This window comes from Falco rusticolus, chromosome 10 (genome assembly GCF_015220075.1).
Source record: "Falco rusticolus isolate bFalRus1 chromosome 10, bFalRus1.pri, whole genome shotgun sequence".
Taxonomy (NCBI): domain Eukaryota; kingdom Metazoa; phylum Chordata; class Aves; order Falconiformes; family Falconidae; genus Falco; species Falco rusticolus.
The window spans coordinates 6,813,715-6,837,481 of record NC_051196.1 but is presented as its reverse complement, the minus strand read 5'-3'; the positions used below and the strand labels follow the sequence as shown (position 1 = coordinate 6,837,481).

At 37.6% G+C, this 23,767-nt stretch overlaps 1 protein-coding gene across 4 annotated transcripts in view; it reads left to right on the top strand.

Moving 5' to 3' along the window:
* INSC (INSC spindle orientation adaptor protein) overlaps positions 1–17,465 on the top strand; it is a 119,683-nt gene extending 102,218 nt beyond the window's left edge. For all 4 annotated transcript variants that reach the window (XM_037403186.1, XM_037403184.1, XM_037403183.1 and 1 more), the window contains 4 exons: positions 11,042–11,108; positions 13,973–14,128; positions 14,789–14,865; positions 16,795–17,465. In XM_037403186.1, coding sequence (XP_037259083.1) covers positions 11,042–11,108; positions 13,973–14,128; positions 14,789–14,865; positions 16,795–16,923 — 429 coding nt within the window. In that variant the 3' untranslated portion in view covers positions 16,924–17,465. The remainder of the gene's footprint in view (positions 1–11,041; positions 11,109–13,972; positions 14,129–14,788; positions 14,866–16,794) is intronic.
* The last annotated feature ends 6,302 nt before the right edge of the window (positions 17,466–23,767 follow it).

The following is a 23,767-nucleotide window of genomic DNA, read 5'->3' as shown; positions in this document are numbered from 1 at the left end:
CACTCTCATAGTTTTGATTTCCTTACTTATTTATGCCCTGATCTTAATTCTGCTGTCAGCTGTGAGTTTGTAGTTCACACTGTGGGTAGCATAGCAAGCCCCTTCTTTGTGTGAGGAAGGCAAAAATTTAAAGAAGCACGTATTACTTAGTTACATAACAGACTAGTTCCAGGCCTTTTGCAGCTTGCAGGACATCTGATTAGCTAGAGGAACAGAGAACTGAATGGTTCCTTCCAAGAATTCAGGAGATTTCATCCCCAATAACCACTTACATTCCTTCTTGGAATGATAAACTAGATTAGGAAGGTGTGATGTTTTCTGTAGTTTGCTGTGGTAAGTGTATGAGCTGAGTAAGTTTCCTTGTTATTTCTTCAGCAAAGATGATTATAAAATCCTACCTTATGTTCTTCTGTTACTGTGCACCTGATGTTCATGTGGAATCTGAGTACTGCTCATCTTGTCTTTAAGAACTGTCATTGTTGCTTGTCAAGCAGTTTTGGTAATGCACCAGCCTTAAGAGAAGCCTTCCTTTAAATTCCTGAACAAGTATGTGTTTGAGTGGATCGCTTACCTTTCAAAAGTGTAGTTCTTTCTGTGTTATATTGGGGTGGGGTGAGGGTTTCTGCCTATTATGACAGTTTTATGGAATATTTTGCTTTTTAATTGCTCTGTGCCTAGTTGTTGCAATGAGGAAAACACTCATCTAGAGAGGAAAGCAACACTACAATACTATATTTTATAAAGGTATTCTAAATTGCCATTTTGGCTTAATTCCTTTTAGGTACATAATGTAGTTACTAACTTTTCCCATTATATATATTATTATGTCCCAGGCAGTAAACATTTGCCTAAAGACATGTAGATTAAAGTTGAGTAGGTTTGGAAACTTTTTGATTCAAGGTTTTATTTTGGAATATGCAACTACTGTGAAATATGTTTTTATGGACTAATGTCCATTCTGAATAATCAAGTCATCCTGGCCAGTAAAATGGATGAATTAAATTAAGCTATACTAAATGTTGAAACAATTAAACAAAGTAAGAATATGATTCATAGCAAATACAACAAAATATGGTCTAACTATCATAAAAAGTTATAAAAGAGCCCCTCAAACTTAAATGTCCTGTTTTTTATACAAAGCTTTAACACAATTATCCTATAGAAAGCTACCCAGTCATTCTAAATACATTACTATTTTAGCATTATGGCTGATTTAAGAAAATTGTAATTTGCTAAAATAGATTGAAGCATGCTCACTGTAAGCCAAAAATGGAAGAATGGTGGCTGAAATGCAAGAAAGGAGCATTGAGTTTTGTTTTCATTTGTGCCATTTTATCTCATCTTGAAGTCACAGTATGTCCTTCTATACAGCCTTTCTAAGGACAGCTAGCACTGATTAGTTATCACCCTCCATGATGGTATAAATAAATAAAGTTCTGCCCAGGAGTTGGTGTCAGATGCATTGTGTTGCCCACAGAAAGTATTTTCCTGCTCGAGCATGTCTAAAAGTATTCTGTCTTTTGACTTCTGAAAAGCTTTTGTGTGCAAATAATAAAACTTCCTGTCTTCACTATCTGAAAAGCAACCTCCTTTCTTTTTCATTTCCCAGGCAATGTTAGATTAGGTCAGGTAAGATATCTGCAACTGGGTGCTGGATTTAATGATAAACAAGATGATCATTGTCCATTTTATTGAAGCATGTATTGCTTCTGTAACCATCCACATTACATTGAGATTGCTTAGTTTTATAGCACGATACTTTGTATAACAGTTGTCAGATAAAGCGATTATTTCCAGATACTTTAGCCTCTAGTTTTGGATCAAGATGGATATTGATGTGCTGTGGTTTTTTTCTTTCTGCCGATACTTATTTTCTGGGTAGCAGATTTTTTACTTCAAAGTGGTATGAAAATATCCTTTCAGAAGGGTTCATGCCTAAGTTCAGCAGTGTGATGTATACAGTCAGATATCTTAATGGAGTTTAAGCACTGTCAGAAAAAGGATTTAGCCAGAACTCTTATCATTCAGGGCCTTCTTGACTTTAACCATCATCTTAGACTCTACATAGAAAAATATGAAATATGCATGCCTGTGCACAGTATGTTTGCACAGTATGTTTATGTATAATAATTTTTTTCTCTCTGCATTCCCACTTGTCTCTTCAGTGTTGCTAGTATTCTCACCTTACCTGTGAAGTTGTGGAGGTATAGTCTAACAGCTTCTGATCTTCTGTTATTCAGGCAGACAAAGAATTAATGTGCATTGAACACATCAATTTTAAAGTGGTTATTTCTAGGTCTAAAATCAGTGAATTATGCTTCAAAAAAGTTTGAGGTGCAGGAGGGCTTTTAAGTTGGAAGGAGAAAATGGAAATGGTAGCTGCTTCTTTTCTGCTAAATTCCTGTTTTCTTGGTGTTAGGGAGATGCTACAGGCTCTGAAGCTGAGACCTTCTGTCTCATTTAAGATCTGAAATCCTTAATACTATTCTTCTTCTAGGTTCCATACTCTTTTCTCTGCTTTTCCATTTTTTTTCAGGGCATTTGCGTTTTCCTTTTTTGCCTTTCCCTCCTTTTTTTTCTTACCTGGGAGACTCTAGGATCAAAAGGAGAGCAGAGACAGATGTTCCTTTAACATAAAGAATGTTTCATTTTTAAATGTTGCCCAACACCCAGTGAAAGACTTAGAAATGCTTTTAACGAGAAGAATATTAACAGGTCTTTTAGACTTCTTTTGAAAATCCCTGCCTGGATGAAAGGGACCTGCAGTACTACTTCTTAATCTGAGTTTCTTGAATACTGGCAAATTTAATACTCCTTGCCAACTGTTGCTGGCAACTCCAACAACTTGTCAGGACGACTGTGGGATTCCTGACTGCATTTTGTTAAATTGCTGCCCCATATGTATGGAAGCCCATGTGGACTAACACGAACAGGGAGCCTGAAGCAGTTTGAGCACTGCAGCCCATGTTAGGTGCCTGTCTTCCTTACATCTGACAAGAAGTATTAGACAATATCATGCTGGCCAGGGGGAAAGCAGTTGTGGAGGAGCCCTTATTGTTGCTTTTTAAAGCTCTCTTCTTGGAGCGAAAGAAGTATGGAAGGGGGAGCTCCCTCTCCCAGTTGGACCAGAAGAGGAATCCCCTTCCACTGCTGAGCTATCAGCTGGTCTTTCCCAGAGAAGAAATGCACGTGGTACCCTGGGACTCAGTCACATAAGACATGTTACATAATCAGCCAGTGACAGGGTTACGAGCAAAGCTTCGTGGTCTGCCTTCAGTAGGCCTAAGTTTCCTGTCTTAATTCTTGAAAATTATTTTCAAGATCAGCTGTAAGTGATATTTAACAGCCCCAGGTGGTTCAACTGCTTGCTCACACATCCCTTCTGTAGTTCTCACTTTTGTACATTTACCCACTGTTGGTAAAAATGCAACACAAAGCCTTTACATAAGGAGAACTAGGTCATTAAATGGTATCTGCACAGTTTTCTTGCACAGGTCTCCATTAATATCCAGCTCTGATGTTAGTATAATGATGACTAGACGTGGGGTTAGAATTGCCTTCCCTCTCAGTGTTCTGTTTTGAACTGTGGTTGGTAAACTGTACACTAATATTGTGTGATCCTTTCCAGTATTGACTAGATCACACTGAGAAAGCATGTTTTCAACCAATATAGCTAAAAAAAGAGATGATATATTATATAATTATTTGAAAAACCTTAAGTAATAAAACAAGAAACAAGACTGCCAGTAACAGATGAAAAAATTAAAATTAGACCAAAAGTCACATGACTATCTGAATTTTAACCATGCTATTATATCATTGATATCCCAATTAGTTTTCTGCTAAGACTGTAATCGCTTCCCTGATGTCCTTTCTTTCTTTTTAACTGGTTATCTCTGTCTTTGTGTATACATTTGAACAATATAAAAATATAAGTAACAGTATTGACTGGCATATTTGATCAATGTTATGGATTGTTAAATCTCAGGGGTCCAACACAGACTCTTCCTCTTAAACACTAATTTTTTTTTGATACAAAATGCCTGCTTAGTTACAATTCTGCCTTTCACATTTAGATTTGATGCAGGATAAAACAATGTGATCCAACTTGAAAATCAAGAGGTTCAATTGGAAGAGTAAAATATCAGCTCAGTTGAAGAACTTTGCTATTTTTTGCTAGCTTAGTGTGGTGAGGTTTTCGTTCCTGGGATCAATTCCTAACATTGCTCCTGCTTTGAATTTGAAGAAGTGGTTTAACTTCTCTGCATTTTTGTTTCATCATCTGTAAAGTTGGGCAGACATTTCACTTACTTGGTGTAAAGTCTCTTTAGAGGAAACATGCTATGTCAGCACAATTCATTGCAGTTTTTATTTCCTGCCCTTGCCTGCCACGTTCACAGGACAATCAGGCTGGTGCCAGGCTGTTTACTGCAGAAACTATAAACAAGAGACTTTGCTGCAGGTTGTATCAATCATAAAGGTGTAAGTCAGAGACTGTTATGTATGCATTTTGCTGCATTTGTTGTCTTTTTGCCTTCAGTCCTTCAGAAAATGAGATAGCAGATTTTAAACAGCCTCTGAGGTTTGCCACTGATCTTTTTTTTCCAAACAGTATCCCTGCCTAGGTGAAAGTTGTGATTTCAGTCGCGGTTCTGAGCACGTGAGCTCATAAATAGTGTTCCTAGGGATCACAGTTTCTTGTTTCTTTTTCCTCTGCAACTAGAAAACTATTACCTTCTAGGAAGGCACCAGAAATTACTTGCTGACCACTCTGCTTGACTTAGTGGCAGACGAGCTGGTTCTTTGCAATTTCTGCCTCCTCTTAAATGTAAAAATTGTTTCCCACATACTCAAACCCTGATTCCAGTTAGACTAGCTAGGCAAACAAAGCTGTTTCCTACAACTGTGCATTGTCTTAGGCGAAGTTGTGCGTCTTAGGTGGCTTTAGTTGGTTGAGTCAGTTTCAAAATCAAAGAAGCTTTCTAATACCATAAAGGAAGTCTTGAGGGATGATTATATTTTTTTCCACTGGATTTTCATCTGAAAGGCAGAAAACTGTGGCCTTAGATGTGAGGGAAGAGACAGGTCTAGTTCCATCACCATTTTAGAGTCATATGACATAGTTTACGGGACATGCCCATTCACCATGTAACCTGTGCACGATGCATTTCCTGTGAGCTGCTTCACAACAACAACAACAAAAAAAACCAAACCAAAAAAGTGAGAATCTGGTTGTTCTGTGTATTCCCTAGTTAGATTAGTCAGCACTGTGAAGTAAAGTAAATAAAAATGTAGTAAAGACATCCTTCATTCCAAAGGGTAAGATTCCTTTAGTTCTAGTCTCTGTTGCTCTGCCTCAGAATTCCAAGGTTATAGTTCCCTGATGGAATCTCAGAGTAGACCTAGACTTGGCAAGCAGGTCCTGTCTTTAACCACTATTACTATTTTATGGGGATGTTTGCCTCTTCCAATCAGGTGACAGAAAGACCTATTGATCTGCTTATCTAGGTGTATTTATTTCTTTGTTTTCAGGAAGAAAACTGAATTGCCAACCACAAAAATGGCTATCAGAAGCAATGAGAATTAAGTTTTGTATCTTAAGCAATACAATGTCTCAGAGAAAATTTCTAGAGATTTCTTAGCAAAGCTTTTTTCTCCCACTAAATAGTATCCTGAAAGATTTTTCTACCTAGACTTGATGTAATGCCTGTTCTTGACCCCCTCTGTATGTACTCTTTTGCTGTCTCCCTGTGGATTGATCTTGAATCATAAAGCTCAGATGTTTTTAATTTACATTCGGAAACAAAGACTCCATCTTGCTTCTGATTAGTTGTCAGATGCCCCTTTGTTTCTGAAGACGGTATCTGGAACTTTGCAGACGGACTCTGATTTATCTTCATGTCATTTATTTGAATGAATTACAAAATACTCTTATAATATATAGAAAAAATAATTTTACTTAGCGATGAATCAGCCTTAAAGGAGTAATTAAGTAAGAGAATTAGCGATTCTATATTGATCTACTTTACCACTCAATTAAATTACTTGCTAATTCTCATTTTGAGTGTGTGTCTTTCTATTTATGTTGGGACTGTCAATAAAAGCTTACTGAACAGTGTGCCTTCATTACCAATAAAGGTATATTATCATCACATCTTCCATCTCTGTAGACACCTACTCCTCCTCCAAGTGAGGTAAGTGACCTTCCGATGTGGAAGATATTGCCACTTTTAACAGGCTAAAACGTGTGCTTTCATTTTCCAAATCCTATTGCATCTTTCTTCCTGAGTAGCTGGTTTCACGATAATGAGAAACACTTGCAGATCAATTTAAATTTTCCACTAAGGCAAAGTTCTCAAAGAAGCCTTCTGTGTTTTGTGTGCTCTTGAGGTTTAATCTCTTTGTTAACTAAAGCATTTGAGAGGGTGTCACCCTCTACATCAATGACCAGCTGAAGTGCATGGGGCTCCTCCTGGGGATGGATGAGGAGCAGACCAAGAGCTTATGGGTCAGGATCAAAGGCAGGGCAGGAGCAGGTGACATTATAGTGGTGTGGGGACTGCTGTAGGATGCCCGACCAGGAAGACTGAGTGGATAAGGCCCTCTATAGACATATAGGAGCAGCCTCACGTTCACAAGCCCTGGTTCTCATGGAGTACTTCAGCCACCCCAATATCTGTTGGAGGGACAACATATTGTTGCAGGGCGTAGGCAATCCAGGAGGTTCCTGGAGTGCGCTGGGGATAGCTTCCTTCTCCAAGTGATAGAGGAGCCAACAAGGAGAGGTGTTATACAGGGCCTTGCTCTCACCAGCCAGGAGGGGCTGGTGGGGAATGTGAGGCTCAAGGGCAGCCTTGGCTGCAGCAACCGTGAAATGGTGGAGTTCAAGACTGTTAGGGTAGTGAGGTGGGTACACAGCAAGCTCACTACCCTGGACTCCAGGAGAGCAAACTTTGACCTCTTCAGGGATCTGCTGGATAGAGCACCATGGGATAAAGCCCTGGAGGGAAGAGGCACCTAGGAAAACCAGTTAATATTCAAGGATCATCTCCTCCAAGCTCAGGAGCAGTGCATCCCAACAAAAAGGAAGTCAGGCAAAAATGCTAGGAGGCCTGCATGGATGAACACAGCTCCTGGAAAAACTCAAATACAAAAAGGAAGCCTACAGAGAGTGGAATCAAGTGCAGGTAGCCTGCAAGGCATACAGAAAAATTGTGCAAGCAGCCAGGGATCAGGTTAGGAAAGCTGAAGCCCTGATAGAGTTAAATCTGGTCAGGGAAATCAAGGGCAACAAGAAAAGCTTCTATAGAGGTATGTTGGTGATAAAAGGAAGACTAGGGAAAACATAGACCTTCTCTGGAAGGAAACAGGAGACCTGGTTACCCAGGATATGGAGAAGGCTGAGGTATTCAATTACTTTTTTGCCTCGGTCTTCACTGGCAAGTGCTCCAACCACACCACCCAGGTCACAGAAGACAAAGGCAGGGACTGGGAGAATGAAGAACTGCCCACTGTAGAAGAAGATCAGGTTTGAAAGCATCTAAGGAACCTGAAGGTGCACAGGTCCATGGGACCTGATGAGATGCATCCGTGGGTCCTAGGGGAACTGGTGAATGAAGTGGCTAAGCCACTATCCATCATATTTAAGAAGTTGTGGCAGTCCATTGAAGCCTACTGACTGGAAAAGGGTAAATATAAACCCCATTTTTAAAAAGGGAAATAATGAAGACCTGGGGAACTACAGGACAGTCTCACCTTGGTGTCTGGCAAGACCATGGAGCAGATTCTCCTAGTGACTATGCTAAGGCATGTGAAAAATAAGGCGGTGATTAGTGACAGCCAACATGGCTTCATTAAGGGCAAATTGTGCCTGACAAATCTGGTGGCCTTCTGTGATGGGGTTGCAGCATTGGTGGATGAGGGAAGAGCAACTGCTGTCATCTACCTGAACTTGTGCAAAGCATTTGACACTGTCTGGCATGTCATCCTTATTTCTAAATTGGAGAGATATGGATCTGACACATGGACAGCTTGGTGGCTGATTGGTTGCCCTCAAAGTGTTGTGGTCAATGGCTCCATGTCCAAGTGAAGACCAGTGATGAGTGGCATTCAGCAGGGGTTGGTATTGGGACAAGTGCTGTTGACCATCTTTGTTGGTAACATGGACACTGGAATTGAGTGCTTCCTCAGTAAGTTTGCCAATGACACCAAGCTGAGTGGTGGAGCTGACATGCTGGAGGGAAGGAATGCCATCCAGAGGGACCTTGACAGGCTGGAGAGGTGGGCCCGCGCAAACCCCATGGAGTTCAATAGGGCCAAGTGCAAGGTCCAGAGGAGGGCTGTGAAGGTGACCAGAGGGCTGGAGCACCTCTCATATGAAGACAGGCTGGAGAATTGTTGTTGCTCAGCCTGGAGAAGAGAAGGCTCAGGGGAGACCTTGCAGCAGCCTTCCAGCACCTAAAGGGGCTTCCAAGAAAGCTGGAGAGAGAGTTTTTACAGGGGCGTGCAGCAATAGGGCAAGGGGGAATGGCTTTAAACTGAAAGAGGGCAGACTTAGAGTAGATATAAGAAAGATATCGTTTACTGTGAGGGTGGCGAGACACTGGCCCAGGCTGCCTAGAGCAGCTGTGGGTGCCCCATCCCTGGCAGTGTCCCAGGCCAGGCTGGACAGGGCTGGGGGCAACTTGGTCTAGTGGAAGATGTCCCTGCCTCTGGCAGCAGGGGTTGGAACTGAGATGATCTTTCAGGTCCCTTCCAACTCAAACCGTTCTATGATTTTGTGATTTCAATTCTGAAAGAAGTTTTGGTAACTTTCGTCTATTTTCCTGGTGAAAATGAGGCTTAGGCAGTCACTTTTATCTATATCTGTTTGTGTGCTCCATGTCTCACAATAACATCTGAAATGGTTTGCTGATTCAGCGGGACTTCACAGTTGTTTCTGAGAGACTGTCTAGGGCTTTATGAAATCTGGACCCAGATGATAGGAAAAGAGAAGATAAAGACTGCAGTGTAAGCTGATGTATCATTATATCATTAGACAAAAAAAAAAAATAAAATATATATATATATATCTACAGTGGGAGAGATGCCACTGGAAAAGTTTACGTTATGGTATTTCACATTACATTGTTTATATCACAGGAAAATGTGACTTTTTTGGGGGAAGAAAAATCTATCTATATGGTGTGAGCTAATCTATAGTTTAACTCTCTTTCAAGTCCTACTAAGATTTTAAAATATAATACAGGTAGAACTTGGTGGTTATTGATGACAAGGGTCTTTTATAAACCCCTCTGGGGAAGCTTACATATAAACCCACTAGGCTAGTTCATAAATACATTGCAAAATATAGGGGGCCACATAATCAACACGAAGGAAGTATGCATATAACCTCAAATAATTTTTAATGTCAGAAGATACACACAAAATATTTTTATGTATGAAAATACTTATTAGACAAAATAACTTGAGGCAGTGGAATAATTGGCATGTATTCAAATTGTGGTTAATTGAATTCTTCATCTGGCTTAGAGAGCCACATGGGGTGCAGATTCTGCATAGAGGAAGCAATTTTCATTAACAGGATATAATTTAGAATGAGAAAACATATACACTCTGCCTGAAACACAGTTAATAATTAATATGGAATAAATACATAGACATATACTAAGTTACCATATTTCTACCTGTCACTCTATAGAGTTTCAGCAACTCATTTGCATCCTAAGTAAGTATATTTATTCAGAGAGATGACACTGTAACACTACCTTCCAAAGTGGAAGACCTTTATGTCACAGCATCAAAAATGAGTCATCCTTGTTATTAAAATGGCAAAGTGAGATCAGAATGGTGATTTGATCTCACGCCTACTTACATCTAAGAAGTTTGCTTGTTTGTGAACTGACACTGTACCATTAAAAAGCTTATAACCAGTTCTCAAATTGATCGTTATTTTTGAGGATTATCAGTTTTTCTCAACTAGAATAAATTTAAACCTCTTAAGAAAGAATACTTCTTTTATTTTGTATTCTAATGATCTATAACATTTCTTTTTTGGTCTCTTACATATATTGTTATTATTGAGATGTGTTTGCATGCAGAAGGAAGTTATTTGAAGGATAAAGTAAAAAAGAGTTATCTTGCAGGATGTATGAGAGAAAGCATATGGTATCAATGAGGGGAATACGTGATTGAAAGCCAACAGCTCCACATGATCAGGTCTCTTGTCAACAGCTCGCTGCATCACTTTAAGCAAGCTGAGTTACACCTAATCTTTAAAACAGTTAGTGCTATTTTGGATAAGAAATGCTGTAAATTAGGATGTCAAAATGTGCTTCTATTGGTACAAAACCTAATCTTGGCCTCAGCTCAGGGGAAGTATAAACAGATTTTTAAATCCAGCTCATTTTTGCACAGTGCTTTCACATGCACACAAATTATGGCTTCAGTAGAACTGAAAAGTATTCCTTAAATACTTCCTTGAATCAAGGCTCAAAACTCAAAATCTTTTGTGCGGTTTTCTTGACATTTCAGCTGAACCCTGAAGCAGAAAGGTAGCAATGACTTACCACTACTGAACGTATGCTGTATACTGGTTCTTAGCTTTCACTGTGAGCTCTGCCAGAGCTAGAATGTGACTACAGGACTGGTTCCTGAAGGTGGGCAGCTCCTGGCTGAATTCTTTGTAGGACTCCAGGGTTTTTTTGGTTGGCTCTTTTTTGTTAAGTTTTTCTCTTCCTACCAATTTGACTACTGAACAAATCTGCTGTATTATCTCTATGACAGGCTTTTATGTATAAATATAGGAGTGTGAGAAAAAGAATTTTACTTTTCTTCTTGTTTGGATTTCAGTTAGCAGCTGTAAGATAAAGACCCCTGAGAAATCACAAAGGTGGGAATAGACTGTTCAACTACAGGAATGCTTTTTAATTTTATTGGGTTTGCCATATTTCTGCCATACTAATTTTATAAACCACAGTGTTATTTAATATTACTGAATTGTAGGGCTATATTTCATATTTCCTTCTCTTTTTAATAACAGGTGGTAACAATATTGGCAAACATGTCTGTCTTGGACCAGTGTGCTTCAGAAATAATTCAAGGAAATGGTATGTATTTTAGCTAAATTGTATTCTGTATTTGTGGAGAATGTGGGTAAATGGGAGAGTAGTGGTTTACAAGGTAAGGGAGAAAGGCTTCATTAATAATACCTCATTTTGCATCCTATCTCTGCTGGATGTTGCATATTGCTACAGGGTACAAAATGAGTCCTTGGGATGGTTCTATGTAACTGAAATAAATTACCACTGCTTTAGAAAACTTTGCATGTATAACCATACTGCTGATTTTCTCTCTGTATGTGACTTATAGATACAAAGCAAGGTAGTACAAAGTGTTTCAACAACAGTAATTATAGTAATTCCAGTAATCATATTGTATAAGGTAGCAATTCTTATGCATTAAAAGAAATAATCTGATACTGAGCCATGCATACCTGCATTTTGTGTCATTTTTTTCACAGGCATTCAGAAGTGTGATAGATTTTGAAGCATTACGTTTTCATTACTATACAGAAGTTGCCAGTTTTCCCCCTTCTTTAAATGTCATATTTTGAGAAATCCATTACATTGAAAAAACCTTAGGTGTTATAGGCCCACAGAAGTCTGAGAAGTTAGGTTAATAATTCTGTGGATAAGGATAGAGGAAGGCGTAACTGCCTTATTAATACACATACCAGCAAATTCATGGCCAAGAAATATATTAAGACAGCTTTTTTTTTTTTTTTTAGATATTAAATTACAGCAAAACTTCACATATCATGCTTTTTCTGTCCTACTGTCCTAGGAATATCCTTTCCACACTTTTTAAATTAAGGTTTGGATAGGAACGGTTTCAGTTTAGATCCATTTGAATCTCAGACATGGCTGATTGTAGGTGGGAGAAGGGGTTTAGAAAGCATCTACGTAGAAGCAGGTCTTGAAATAGAATTGGCCAATTCCTATGTAGGTTTGGATGTAGATGTTTTTTGCATTTCAGTGGAAAATTTGAGCTCTGTGCGCACAAATATGACTAGCAAGGATCAGGCACAACTAATTCGCTTGGTGTGATCTGTGTGTGCACAGAGGTAGTATGTATTTGATGTCCCTGCTAGAGTGCATAGGTGTTTCAGTTTGAGACTAAATGATAATGTGGAGGTTGAATGGTTCTGAATACTGAAACAGTTTCATCAGATATATGCAACTCTACAAATTACCAGACTTTCCTGTCCCATGCATAAGATAGTTCAGTGAGGGGTTAGTAGTAGCAAGCCATTTTAGCATGGTGGCTTCTTACTGGATCTCCTTGTTGCATGGGAGGGATGGGACAGTCCCAGAGGGAGGTTGATCAGGTCCACATGATGGTTTCTGCCATGCTCCTGGTCCAAGCTCCCTGTGCTCCTGGAGGTTGCAGAGGTGGTCTTTGAACTCTCAGTGCAGGCATGTGGGGCTTCCCTACCCAGAGTCTTTTCTAGAAACATTTCCCAGGACATTTCCCAGGACCCTAGGTGTCTATAATTATAGGGTTGGGTAGGGAATACCCTGTCAGTGATTTGTCTGTTTGACTCATGCTGCTGTTTTCTGATTTGCTGTTAGCACTCACAATCCAGATATGCCCTGGAAACTTTTGCACTCCTCATCATTAACAGATTGGTTATGTAGTTTGGCTATCTGTTTCACTGCGCACACCAAAACTAGTTTTATTCTTCAGGACAGGTGTTTGTTCATATTTCATGTACTTCTGCTGCAGCAGAAACTTGACTGAAGTTCATGAATTTATACTAGCAGCTATGCCAACTCTAACTCATGCTAGATTACTACAGTAGGTGGAGATTTACATGTGGATTGTCAAGCACAGTGTGATGAAGTAAAGTTTGTGTATACACTCCCTAATGGAAGTTCACATTTGCCTCGAGGCTTTTGAGAAGGGTTGTCACTCACCTTCTGTATAAAGTTTTTATGTGCCTGCCTAATGTAGTAATCAGCTGCTGGTCAGAAGCCAGATTCACAAACTGAGAAGGGTCTTTGAATCCTGGAAAGTTTAGATGCATTTTCTTCTCAACTTTGACTTTTTTGTATGTCGATTGATTATGACCTAGCAACATGATTCTGATGCTAATTCTCTTAATTATTTATGCAAACGTTCTAACAGTTAAAATCCTCTGATGCTACCTGAAATAATCTGAATGCCTAATAGCATATGGAGTCTAATAGCACATAATTGTCCTTACATTTAAAATAATATAGAAAATAGGAATCAGCACAGTCTCATCTGTTTTTGTGGTGCTACAATAAGAATATCAGCTCCTACAGGCAATAAGTTAATAAAACCATTTTGTCACAGATTACATAGTCTTCTGAAGTGAAGTCAGTTCACACAGTAAACTTTAAAAGGCAGAATTTCCTGATTTCCCTCATTAAAGGATTCCCTATTCTAAAATACCTTTAAAGAGTTTGAGATGGGAACTTTTAAATGCTTGCTTAAAAATACATAAACTGAAAGAAAAAAAGTTTTACTTTCCTTTAATTCAAAGCAAAACTTCATGTAAAGGCATGAAATATATCACTACAGGTTTTTAGCTGCTTACCTTCAGGTTAGTTTAGAAGCAAATAAAGAATTGCATTTAGTTTGACAGAAATAAATTTCTGAAATCTAAAATACCAACTTGTAGGGGAGTCAAGAAGTTGGAGGAGAGAAGGGTTAGTGCATGTTCTACTTCCAGAAATTCTGTAGCACCCTAGTGAAGACAAAGGTATGCAAAGATCACATATACCTGAATGCTGATGACCAAATTGCAGTCTGCATTTATGCATTCTTTGTGCCCTATTTGGGCAGTGATTGGTCTGTATTTATGTAGCTGGCTTTTTCCCTTTACTTTTTTGGACTGAATTTTTTGTTCAGAGAGAGGATAACAATGGTTCTTACATCCTTTTAGGTGTCCAGCTTTTAATGGAAATGCTCTTTGAAAGATCATCTTCAGGAAATTCAGCAGAAGTTGCTGCTTGTGAGCGAGTCCAACAGAAATCTGCAGTTACGCTGGCACGACTCAGCCGAGATCCTGAAGTGGCAGATGCAGCTGTAAAACTCAGCTGTAAGGATTTATCACTAGCTTAATGGCAGATGAAGAAGAGGGAGCGACTGCCAGTCATGGAGAAGCATTTTTTAATTTTTAGCCTCACTTGGTACACTTTATGGAAAAGGTTCCCTATACAGTCTGTCCAGAGAGTAACTGAGGAGATTGTGCTAGATGAACCTCTGGCTCATTTCCCAGAGGAACCTGAGGTGCAGCATCCACTCAACACATAGCTGTTGCAGACGATGCCAACTGAGAGTGCTGCTTCCTCCATTCCTTTATTTAAACCCTTGTGCAGGATCTGTCAGTGGACAGAAAACCTGGACCCCTGCAGGTTCAGATGTGATGAATCTAACAGGAAGGAACATGTTCTTTTGGCTGGAGTTTTTTAAGGGTGTGTGGGAAGATTGGTAGGGAAGAAGTGGAGATTACAATTTCCACTTTGAAACAGCAATAGTGGGTAAAAACAATGCATTTGTTTGTTTATACTTTACAACTATTAATTATGATGCCTCAGAACTGCATAATTCCATAGACAATCCCTTAAGTATTTGCGTGTCATCTTTGCATTAGAGATCATATCTACTAAGGAAGATAAATATGAAACATATGAAAACCCACCTAATCTCAAAATTGTTTCTCTAAGTTATTTTTCCTGATATTGTTTTGTGTACTCAGGTATTCCTCGCCTAATTAAGCTTTGCAGATCACCAACTGAAAGAAATAACAGTGATTCTGTTTTAGTAGCATGTCTGGTAGGTACATTTTAATCTTTCTTTCATGCTTATCCTGAAAAATACAGGAAAAAACAGCCCTTTAGATTTCAAAATGCCTAAGTATTGCAGGAATGTTTTAAATTCATGCCAGGGTCTCCTGCTTTTCCCCTTAAGCGTAATCATATACAGTGTCAATTATTTATCCTCTGATTGAAGATTTAAGCACATAAGGAAAATTGGCTTCATCTCCACATTATTGAGCACTAAAAAATTTCACTGGAATGCTTCATAATTTAAGGTTTCAGTAATTCTTAAATTCCATTCTCTGATGCTCTGTTTGTTGAAACGAGCCTTGAATCACAGGAGTAGCAGCCCTTTTTCTGCACACACACACACACACGTATGGAGACATTTATGTAAAGTGGCCAAAGAGAAGAAAGGTGTTTTCTTGCTTTCACTATAATACATATTTTTCTATTTGAGCCTCCAAGACAATATAGTGTCCAGCCAAGAAGCTGCCAACAGAAGGTTAACACTTTCTCTGCTTAGGAGAAAGTTCCCAGCTGCTGGCCCTGCGCTGCATTGAATGTGAGCCCCAGCCAGCTGTTGGAGTTGAGTAATTTCACCTAGCGTTCTGAGAGCAAAGTGTTCTGAGGACGTGGGTAATCTAGGGTTAGGAGATAGGTTTGATGAATGAAGACTGAAGAATATTGTTTGACAGTGCTTTTTAATATTAATGTTATTTTAAATGTAAAACTTGGTTACTGCAGCTTTGATTAACAGCTAGCTTTGTACCAGCACATGAGGAGGTTTTGTTCGTTTAAGCAGGACTCATTCAGGGTGAAAAGAGTATGAATGTAAGCATAAGAAATGGTGTGGTTATTCTTCATATGTACCAAGAATGCTTGTTAATCTTGTATGGCTAGAGCAGAGGCCACAGTGATGGCAGCAACCCAGACTGTGATTTTCCCTGTCTCATTGAAGTTGTTGCTGCACATTCCTTGAATTCATGCCTATTGCTAGATATGTTACCTGCCTGCCCATCTCAGCAATTCTGCTTCTCCTGATATTTTGGTAACTGCCTGATGACACTTTCTAGTAAATATGCGGCAAAAATATTGTCACTGAGACTGAAGCTGCTCCAGGCTCTGATAGGTATCATCACTAAAGTCTGAGGACTTGTAGTGTTTTGTAGTTTTAGCTTGACTGTTTACTTTTTGTACATTTTGAAGCAGGCAGTTAACTCTTGTCTCAGTGCTGCATTGACAGCGCAGAGATAAGCTGATCACAACTATCAGACCTTACTAATAGAAGACAATTTTTGTTGTTGAGGAAAGCCAGCCTGTTTTCCAGTTGCATCTGTTGTGTCAGGTTGCTAGAAGGTATGTAATTGTTGTTTATTTTCCTCCAGTGAGAAAAACAAGTAACAACTCAGAAGGGAAGAGTTTATGAAGATAATAGTAACATCAATGCAATTTTTATTGTGCAGCCTCATAATCGGAACAACTGGCAGTTTTATTTGTTCCCAAATGGTTTGAAATGTATGGTTTCTTTCTACGACGCTAGTATCTAAAAAGATATCTGCTGTTGGCATTGCATAAAAAAAAAGCAGATATTTTCTGAATCAGATGGCTTACAGTTCTCATAAATAAGGCAAAAGCTGAGAGGAGAGTTGAGGTACAAAGAGACAGTGTGAGATGTGCAACAGATCAGTTAACACTACACTATCACTCAGGTCTGAGAGTAATGTGCCCAAAATGAACTGTCATTTAATAGCTGCATTTGAGGGTAGATTCTTGAGATAGCTGAAGACAGTAATGAGATATTAGCCAGATAGAAATGTCCATAGACCTGCATGGTTCAGATTTGAGCCTTGGCTATTGTTTAGAGATTGTTATAATGGATTCCTGCAATGAAGATTTCATCAAACTTTAACAGTATTACAGTTGTGGTGTTTTCTTTTTCTAGGCAGCCTTACGGAGACTAGCAGTCATGAGTCCTGATGGACTTGAAGATTCAGATTTTCAGCAGCTAGTAAAGCCCAGACTTGTGGATTCCTTTCTGCTATGCACAAATATGGAAGAGAGCTTTGTATAAATGTGAGCCAAAAATCTTTGAAAAATAATCATGATGATAGATATACAATAAGATAATACATATACAATTTTATTTCATTTTAGTCCTATTGTTATTTATGACTTATTTATTTTAAAACCATGAACATGTGGTTTGTAGGAGCAGAGAAACAGAATGAGGGAACTTGTTTCAGTGGTTTGCAAAAGTAATTTTATATTTTATTTTCCTGCCAAGACATATCAACAGACCTTATCACTGCAATCTAACAAAATGTTACCTTGTGTAATATAGTTGAGTCAAGGTAACAAAGCCAAGAATTTGGTGCTCCGATGTTAAATGCTTCTTATAATGATATTTTTCTACAGTTAGAATATTTTGCAGGGTTTTTTAAGAAATGCTTTAGTCTCATGCATTTGTTGCACTAGAAGAAAACTAATCTTATAGCTGAAGTTAACTACTTTGAAATGAAAAGGATGTTACAGTCTGAGTCCAGTTCTTAACTGTTGTTATTTTTTAAATAGAATTATGAAAATATAGGACTGTGATTAGCTGATTTTTTTTTTTTTTTTTTTAAATTTCAAATACTTGCTTGGAATCATGTTAGAGGACATTCTTATACTCTATAAAGATGTGCTCCATCAGAGGATACACACTTGCAGACAGTTCTTTTATTTACATTTACTGAAATTTCACAAAGAAATTGAGAGTATTCTAGAAACATCTTTATGCAATCAAACACACATCATCAATGTGAAGGTATCCACATAAGATTTAAAGTCATTACATACTGATAATTTTCCCTCCTTTCCAAGCCTTACAAGAACTGGAAGTAAGCACGTCCAGACACGTTTTTAAGATTCAAGCTACTATTTTTGTGAAAAGTTGTACATGCATACACTAAATGATCAGAACAGATAAACTATTTGTAACTTGAATTTCCATTTTCCTGTTTTTCTAATTAGTCCTGTCTTTCTAAAACTTTGAAATGGGACTTTTAGGAGCTCTCAGAGTTGACAAAAGGGAGATTTTACTCATAAATAACAACATAAAGAGTAAAGAATAGAGTTTATTCTAAAATAGAATTATTTTTTCATGAACATTCCTCTTAAAATTTGCTTTTTCTTTTCATCAACAAACCATATAAATGTAAAATTACTCAACCAGCAATATCTTGAGACTGTTTTCCCCCAGCTTCTCACAAAACATCTCTAGATAATGAAAGTATATGTATTTTTTTCTTGATGGCTTGCAACAGTTGCTCTGGATCATTTTATGATCAGCAGCTTTAGGGTACTAGGACATCTGCCAAAAAAGTAAGTACATTTCTTCTTTACTGTACTTACTTTGTAGATATGTTAAGCAGCTAAATTCATTAATGTTTATTTAGTATTATGTGGTGTTTAGTTGAAAGGCACCAGGAAATTGCTAAGCTGTGATTGCCTTCTGCATTTTCAGTGTCTGAGAAATCTCTCCTGCTTCTAGCAGTGGTATATGGTAGCTACTTTTTTCTCCACTTGAGTATATAGGTTAAGAAGTCTCTGCCTTAACATTTCTTGTGAACTCCCCATTTAACGATGTGCTCTATCTTGACTGAAGTTTTAAAACATAGAAAACATACAGTGACCTCTGTCATAAGCAACTACTCAAAGATAAGTGTTGAATCAGATGTTTCACAGATGTAATATTCTGCTAAGAGCAGAAATGAATTCTGCTTTGCTTACTTTGAGACAGCTCCTTAGATTTCCAAGATTTCCAAGATTCTTAAGATGTATGGTACTGTACAGCTTTGAAAATGTTATACAAGTGATGGACTTTAACACTTCCCTCACTAAGCAGAAATACATGTATGAACTATGGATACTTTAAATGGTAAAATCAACTTTCTGGTCTAAACAATGTTCTCATAAATCTCATAAAAAAATTAACTCAGTAAGATCCCATTGCTATCATGCTGATAGCATAGTAATCCCTAACAGAATACAACACATCAAATTCTGTTGTGGATGTTCTGTACCGAACCTTGTTCTGTTAGCTGCAATGAACACCAGAGATGAGTTTGTAGGTGGGGTAGTTTTTATCCCCTACTACATGAAGTTAAAACCTCATTCCAAAAAAGTGTCCACACATGTAAAGTGGACTGAAGGAGCTGTTAAGAAAATAACATTATGACCAATAAGGTTTTAAAGCCATTTCTAATAGTTCAATCAAATATTCAGTGAGCAGGCCAGCAGCAATGAATGAGTGTAATTTGCTCTCAGATGCAATGTCAATCCACAAAAAATTGATTTTACTACAGATACTTTCGATCTGTAAATATATGGCAATTATTCTAGCCTATATTGTCCATTTACATGTGTTCATATTATGAATGGGGCTTTTTACGTTAAAGAAACAAAATACTTTTAAGTGATATTCGTATTTGCAGTAGAAAAACATATCTTCAAAGAGCCAGTTCAGACCTGTTATCATCTAAGTGTCATCAAAAACATTTTTGCTAGGTCTGAATTTTTCACCTAAAGCTGTGCACCTTATTTTTTTATATGCTAAAGTTTAGCAGAACATAAACATACCTCTTCCTTTCTTCTTAATTAACTTGGAAATAAAAAATCATTAAAAATACTGAAATATTATTTTCACATTACTTCTGAATGAATTCTGGATAAAAAATGTCTGCTCTGAAAGCGACTTTTCAGTTTTTAAATGAACAAAAAACAAAGAGCAGTTTAAGCCAGAATAAACATGTTTGATTTCAATGTAGCATGAAACAAAATGTTTCATATCAAAAGATTTTCACTAAAACACATATTTTGGTGGATCAATCTTTGGACTCCCTGTGTATATACATATACAGTTAGTAGACTGAGATACACAGTATATGTAATACATTTACATATCAATTCCTCTGTGTGGACTCACTGACCTTTAGAGACTTCATGTAGGGTAGATCTTAGCTTAATCATTCTGGAAACTGAATGATATGCTTGTCAGAAATGTAGTTTCATTTTCTGAACATTTTAGATTTTGTATGAGATTAGAAATGTTAGACAAATGTGCAGTGAACTGTAGGATTCTCTGCAACTTTGATTTACATTCCAGTGACTTTGGACAATATGTTCAAATTTCAGCTTTAGTTTGAACTGTTTACAGGTATTTGGGGCCCAGATGTTTCTTTCATAGAATATTTTTTTTTTCTTGGTTTGTTGTGTGTTTGATACATGAATCATTTATGTGGAATGTTGCTTGTCTGACCTGTTTTGTTTAAAATAAAATAATATTTGTGTCTACAAGGGATAAGATAATGTCTTGGTAAATTGAATGTCTTACCTATTTTTTAGGGTTGCCCGTTACTATCTAAAAGATGAGACTTCATCTCTAGGGTGTCATGTTGTCTTAGCACAAGACTGATTCTAGTATCTCATCTGGCTTGTTCCAAATATGTATGTTGAGTTTAAATATCAGCAATGAACAGTCAAAAAACCCAATGGCTTTTGTATTTGGATAAATCTGCTTTGATTTTCAGTTTAAATTTATATTAAATGTATTTAAAGTAACACTCCAGACACCGTAAATTATTCACTAGTGTTCTCATTTTTAAGGGGAGGGAGGGAAGATGGCATTGAGCATTGAAAGATAGGTCTAGAGTGAATTTGTTCATTTGAGTTGGAAGTGCTTAGCTGGTGGGGAAGGGAGGTGGGTGAATAGTTTCAGCCCTTGACAGACTAAAAAACCAGGAACAAGGAAAACACAGGGTCATCTATTTTAGATACTCACATGCTTTGCACAACTCCTTATCTCTACTTTCTAGTTTGTGCTTGGGCCTGAGTTTCTCTTTTTCCATCTATGACAAATTTCTTCCTCTTGGGAGTGTTATTTGTATAATTGCTAGTTATCTGAATAGGAGAGAGATAAATTCCAAGGTCTGGTGCTTCTAATTATTATATTGATAAGGGTTTTGCTGAGAAACTGACTAATAAAAATAGCTTCTTAAATAAATGTATTTTAGATCACCTAGAACAAAAAGAAATGTTCATTGTTCCCACAGTGTGGGGGGAATAACCACTGTATTCTCCAGAAAACTTGAGAGAAAGTATATGTATGATAGTCTGATTTCAGGTGGTACTTATATTAGCAGACTTGCTAGAGTTAATGAATTGATCAGTCCGCTGCTAAATAATCACTGAATCAAAGTAATAAAGGAAAACTACTAGACCTACAGACAAAACACTGGGAAGTCAAAGATTTTTCTCTTTCCTTTTCAACAGCTAATCAGTGACTTTTTGTTTTAATAATTCACGTGTGCCTAGAACCCAATGGAACCTATGCGAAACCAGTGCAAAAAAGGTGTAGTAGGTAATACTGCTAGTTTGCTTTAGAGAGAAATCAAAAGGTATCAAAGGGCTTAAATGGCGTGAAGAAGGAGGTATGTTGAATGTGGTACCTTTTCTATCACTGTTGTGATCACCTGTGTCACAAATGTCTAACTGAAAGGTACACTGCTTTTACTCTTTTTCTTCAAGCTTTCTTTTAACTTGCTTTTGTCCATGTCCTGAACAACATTTAAAATGTGACCTAACAATGCACACGTATCTCCAAAGTTTTTAATTTTGGTGCTTAAAAAAATTTAATCTCATTTTTTATATATATACCACAGAATGTAAAAATCTTCTTTTTGAGTAGCTCTGGAGGGATATACCTAACAAGATATGTCCATTACGTATGCTCATCAGATAAGGCAAAGTTTATGATAAGTTGAGAAGATATATCTAAAAAGATCCAGAAACAACCATTTTCACTTGGATTAGAAGAATAATTACGGAATGGGCTGAATCATCTAGGGAAGCCTTCTTTGAAGCTATGGTAGGTCTGTGTGCCTGTACTGCAGTACAGAAGAGCCAAAGCTAACCCCCAGGTTTTGATTCCTGCTAGAATTTGAACTGTAGAGATCTAACCTATAGAATAAAACTAAATAAAATCTCACAGTATGAAGCTAAGGATAAATGGCTTGTAAAATTTTGTGATGACCATGAACATATAAGGAGTCGCTTTAAACATTAAGCACATTAAGCAGTTTACTTGTTTACACTTGCTTCCATTTCCAAAGCAAGATACAATGCCTTCTATCACGGCTCTTTACTTTTGTACTGCTTAATTATTAAAAAGGCCACACTTCTTTTCAGAGCAGCAATTATTACAAATGAGTAATTTCAGAAGTTTGTCCCATCTTTAGAGATGGATAAACAGGAAAGTGATTCAATACTGTGAAGCACAGCCAATTATTTACATGAGCGTCTCATGTCTCATCCTTTGAAGGACACAAACTTTGTGGAATGAGATAGAATAGTTATTAGTTTAGGATATCTGGAGTAGAAGAAATCTATTCTGTGCTTTAGTCTAGGGGGGAATTCTCAACTGTTTTGAAATTTAATTTTATAAGTATAGCCCAGACCAAAAAATTAGGTACTTTCTGTAGACCACAGAGAGAAGTGGACCATTCTTTCTCTTTGAGGTTGACTGCCCAAGACAGAGAGTATACATTATACCATGGAGCTGGTGGGGGGTTTTTTGTTTGTTTGGTTGGTTGGTTTTTTCCCAGTGGCTATGGAAAAAAAGTGCTGGTGATTTGTTTGGAGTTCTTGACATCTAGCTGTTAGTTCAGATCATGTGAGATGAATTTCAGACTCAGTCTGGAGACAAAAGGCAGGCATTTTTTCAAATGGGTTTCACATGCTGTTTACGTACCAAATACAATTCCCATCAAAATCAGAATTTTTTGCAACATCAGACTCTCCCTTTGGAATTACTAACTTGAGACATTATTTTGTTGTTTGGTATGCACTGGATGATGACTTCTTGCTAGCGTTGTAAAATAAGGACTAGCTGGAGCAACTCATCTAACCCAGAATACTATAGCAGATTATACATTTCTTACTAGAGAAAAATCTATTGCATTAAAGAGAGGGAGAGAGAAAATGGGTCACAGGACAGTAACTCAGAATGATCTCCAAAGTGAGTTAAAACCACTAAGCTAATAAATAGCATTGCAGGTCAGGAAAGGTGCTGCTCACTAGAAAAGAAATAAACAAAAAAACCCTCAAACCCAGCATCCCTTCTGTCATGGTTTAACCCTGGCTGGCAACCAAGCGCCACGCAGCCTTCCTGGAAAGAACAAAGGTGAGTTCTAAGGAGAAAAAAATCCTCTTACATTTCCAACTTTGATTCAGAATGGTCTGAATTGTACTGCTTGTCTTTGCCTGTCAAGTTGTCTTCTTTGCCTTTGCTTGTATTAAAGATCTCATAATTACTGTTACATGAATATTTTTTTTTCCTTGAACTCAAAATTTTTAGCTCTAAATGTGGTATTAGATAAATAAGAGATGAAAAACGAAAAATGGACAGATACAAAGCCAAAACTTGAAAAACTTGAAGAGATTTCTTTTTGGAAATGAATTAGTGCATAAAAACATTTTAAAACAAAGTTTTGATTAAACAGCTTCTTAATGAAGTAGATAACTGAAAAACTGTGTCAGGATGGTCCTCTTTGAAGTCATGAAAAACTGTGTTACGCTTATACACAAATCCAATATTTCCAGCTTTGAAAGACTCAAGAGAACTTCAGAAATGATGCGGTTTGGAGTTTTTCACTTAGTTGTTTGAGACAATGAGGTGAGGCTTTTGTAAATTATGCCACAAGATAAATATAGGTGGATCTTAAAACCAATAGCCGTTAATGTGCCATTTCACAGATGCCATCACTTTACAGTAGGCCAGAAATACAGAAGCTCTTGGATATACTTTTGCTGGACTGAATACATTTCTTTACACCTTTTTCCCCCCGCAATCATTAGGGGAAGGAATAGAGGCAACA